The sequence below is a fragment of the Anopheles nili genome, chromosome X (genome assembly GCF_943737925.1).
Source record: "Anopheles nili chromosome X, idAnoNiliSN_F5_01, whole genome shotgun sequence".
Lineage (NCBI taxonomy): Eukaryota > Metazoa > Arthropoda > Insecta > Diptera > Culicidae > Anopheles > Anopheles nili.
Window position 1 is genome coordinate 14,021,209 of NC_071293.1, and position 2,664 is coordinate 14,023,872.

The 2,664-nt window shown below is 36.7% G+C and overlaps 1 protein-coding gene across 1 annotated transcript; it reads right to left on the reverse strand.

The window, feature by feature from the left end:
* Positions 1-1,281: 1,281 nt before the first annotated feature.
* On the reverse strand, positions 1,282-2,427 carry LOC128728756 (protein mesh). Its single transcript, XM_053822400.1, has 2 exons — positions 2,154-2,427; positions 1,282-2,087 (listed from the first exon to the last, which is right to left on the reverse strand). Exons 1-2 carry the CDS (start codon positions 2,422-2,424, stop codon positions 1,693-1,695), a joined length of 666 nt encoding a protein of 221 aa, XP_053678375.1. The 5' UTR covers positions 2,425-2,427; the 3' UTR covers positions 1,282-1,692.
* Between the last annotated feature and the right edge of the window lie 237 nt (positions 2,428-2,664).

Consider the following 2,664-nt stretch of genomic DNA (forward strand, 5'->3'; position numbering starts at 1 on the left):
GATGATTATTTACTCTAATCGTTGCTGATATCTCTATCGGAAGTATCCTACACTGATTTATGATGATATGGTTTATTGATGTAGGGCATGTCCACTTTGAGCGTATGGATAATTTAATATATGTGAATATTTGACAACCTATTATGACGTTGTATTTTATGTAGAAATTGTGTATTTCCATGCTTGTATTCTGTATTTCGAACATCATACGTATCATTCAGTAGAAAATATATCTGAATATTGTGATTTTCTTCATAAGTAGACGGACCAAAATCCACTTCACACAGCTTATCGTTCCAAAACAGAGTCCCAGTGCGCGTTCAAATAAGAGGTAGAGTGAACGCCGTGCGACACTCAATAGCACCGGAAGGTGAGTAGGCTCACTTTTTGGTGAAGTAGAGAAGAGGCAGTGAGTGGAAGCGAGGGTAAAGAGTGAAACGATACCTTTGACGGTGAATTTTTGTCGGTTGTGGATGAGAGGAGTAGCGAGAGGTAGAGTGACAGTGGTCATGAAGGCTGATAAGTGACAGGGGAGTATAAGACAGACAGTAGATAGAGTGATATCGCAACATTATACCCATAAATTTCTTGTTGGGTAGGGATACAGCGTAACATTTAGAATGAAAATCGGTGAAAAGAGCTAATCAGCTAAACTTTATGATACTTGTACTTGTAATACACGACATAAATAATAAATCACGTTTAATTGAGGATATAGAGTTGCATTTGTTTACTTTGAATTTTTATAAGATCAAGCCAATTTTATTTTGTTTCTTGATCTAATCCATTTTTTATTTTGTTTTGTGCTATTAGTATGATGATCAGCATCGCCGGAATTACGACCGCTAACACTATGCCAAATGATACGCTTGTATTCCGAGCTAAATATTCTTCCTCACCTGTAATGACACATAGAAATGAAGAATAAAAAAATATCGCACATTATCATTACTTCTCAGTAAAACAAAGCTATATATTACTATTAGATTGTACTAGATTGAATATGCAAAGGCTATGCCATCTTCTGTTTTACTGGCCCACTCACAATTGAGCACATCGTAATGACATGACCTACCTTGTTATGCTTAAGCCAAGGCTTTTACGACTTTTAATTACTCGTAGCTGGATAGTCAATCCTGCATACGGGTGGGGGGAGGAAGGGGGGGGGGGGGTGCTCAGACGAGGTTATGCCATAGCTGTAACAATATTTTTAGTTTCCAAAATTGACTTTACCATATCTATTCCCAAGACTCACTTTTAATGCACAAATAACTATTTTGATTCTTGTAACATTTTCAATAAGATCATTTAATCATAATTATCTTAACGGGATACAAATAAGAACATGGTTGAATATATAAAATAATTGCTTGGTCTTTTTCCTCCAGTCAAGGCATTCTGATTTACAAAATTGCATTATTACCGGATTCATTCGAACCGAATTTAGTGTCCTGCGGATCGCATTGTGGAAAAATGCGAAGAACATGCTGCCTAAAATAGTCCGATTATTTAAAATTATCCTTACCATGCATTTTTATTTATGGATCTTAACTATCAGGGTAATGTTATTACTTTGTTTGCTTTCATATACTATAAAAATACTATTGTAAATAATATAATCCTTATTGAATGTTTGTTATGTTTGAATGATTGGATTTGTTTACGTAAAAAAAATTGTATATGTTAATGATATTAAACTTCTGTTGAGCGACTATCCATGCGACTTGGTAATCCAACATTCTGCATCAATGTTTGGTTATTTTCACCAACAAAGTAGTTTCTGCTATTATTCAATAATGGATTTAAATTTCCGTTTTGAGGGCGGCGTTGGTTGAGCGGTGAATTCTCTTCTGTAGCAAAGCTGCTTGTTCGATCTATATCACTAAATGTTGGACTATATGCGCCGTACGTCTGCGTAGGGGAGTCAGCAGTATTATCATGTCCCTGTTGTAATTGTTGCACTAGCTGCTGACGTTTATTACTCATTCCATCAGTTGATGTTGTTGGAAATCTCTTGCGGTCATCATCGTCCTCTTCGTCACCGGAAAAAACCCCCTCCTGAATAAGTCCACGTGGATTTTGGCGACCTAATTGGTTTTGATCATTCAAATGTTTATATCTAAAATTTCGATTTACATTAGTATTATTTTCACCTCCTTCTGAGGATGTGATGTCTTCTTCATCCAGATCCATTTTTTTTTGCTCAAACTTGATATTTGGCTTTCCTTCGAGAGGCTCGTTTGTTCGATAAGTGGCGTCATATCGTAATGTTTTCTTGATCGTGTTGTCATCAAATTCGCTGTCGTCGCCCTTCCGCAAAGTTGCTCGCGATCCAGAACGTGATGGAAGTGGGATTCGCCAATCTGGGTCTTCTTTGCGTTTGCGTTTCCTCAAACAATAAACACCACACACGATACATAGCATCAATGGTATGATAACTGCAATGACAATGCCAATTGCAATCCAAGCAGTGCGACGCGAATAGAATACACCTCCTGTAGAACAATGCAAAATGGGACGTTTGAGCGAAAATGTTTAGGTTGTGTTTATTATGCAGACAATATCGGATGATCTAGCAGTGCCGATGAAGATCAAACATACTTTAATTGAACACCAATATTTCTGACAACTGTCTATTTAAATAGTTTTTTTTTCACTTCCGTC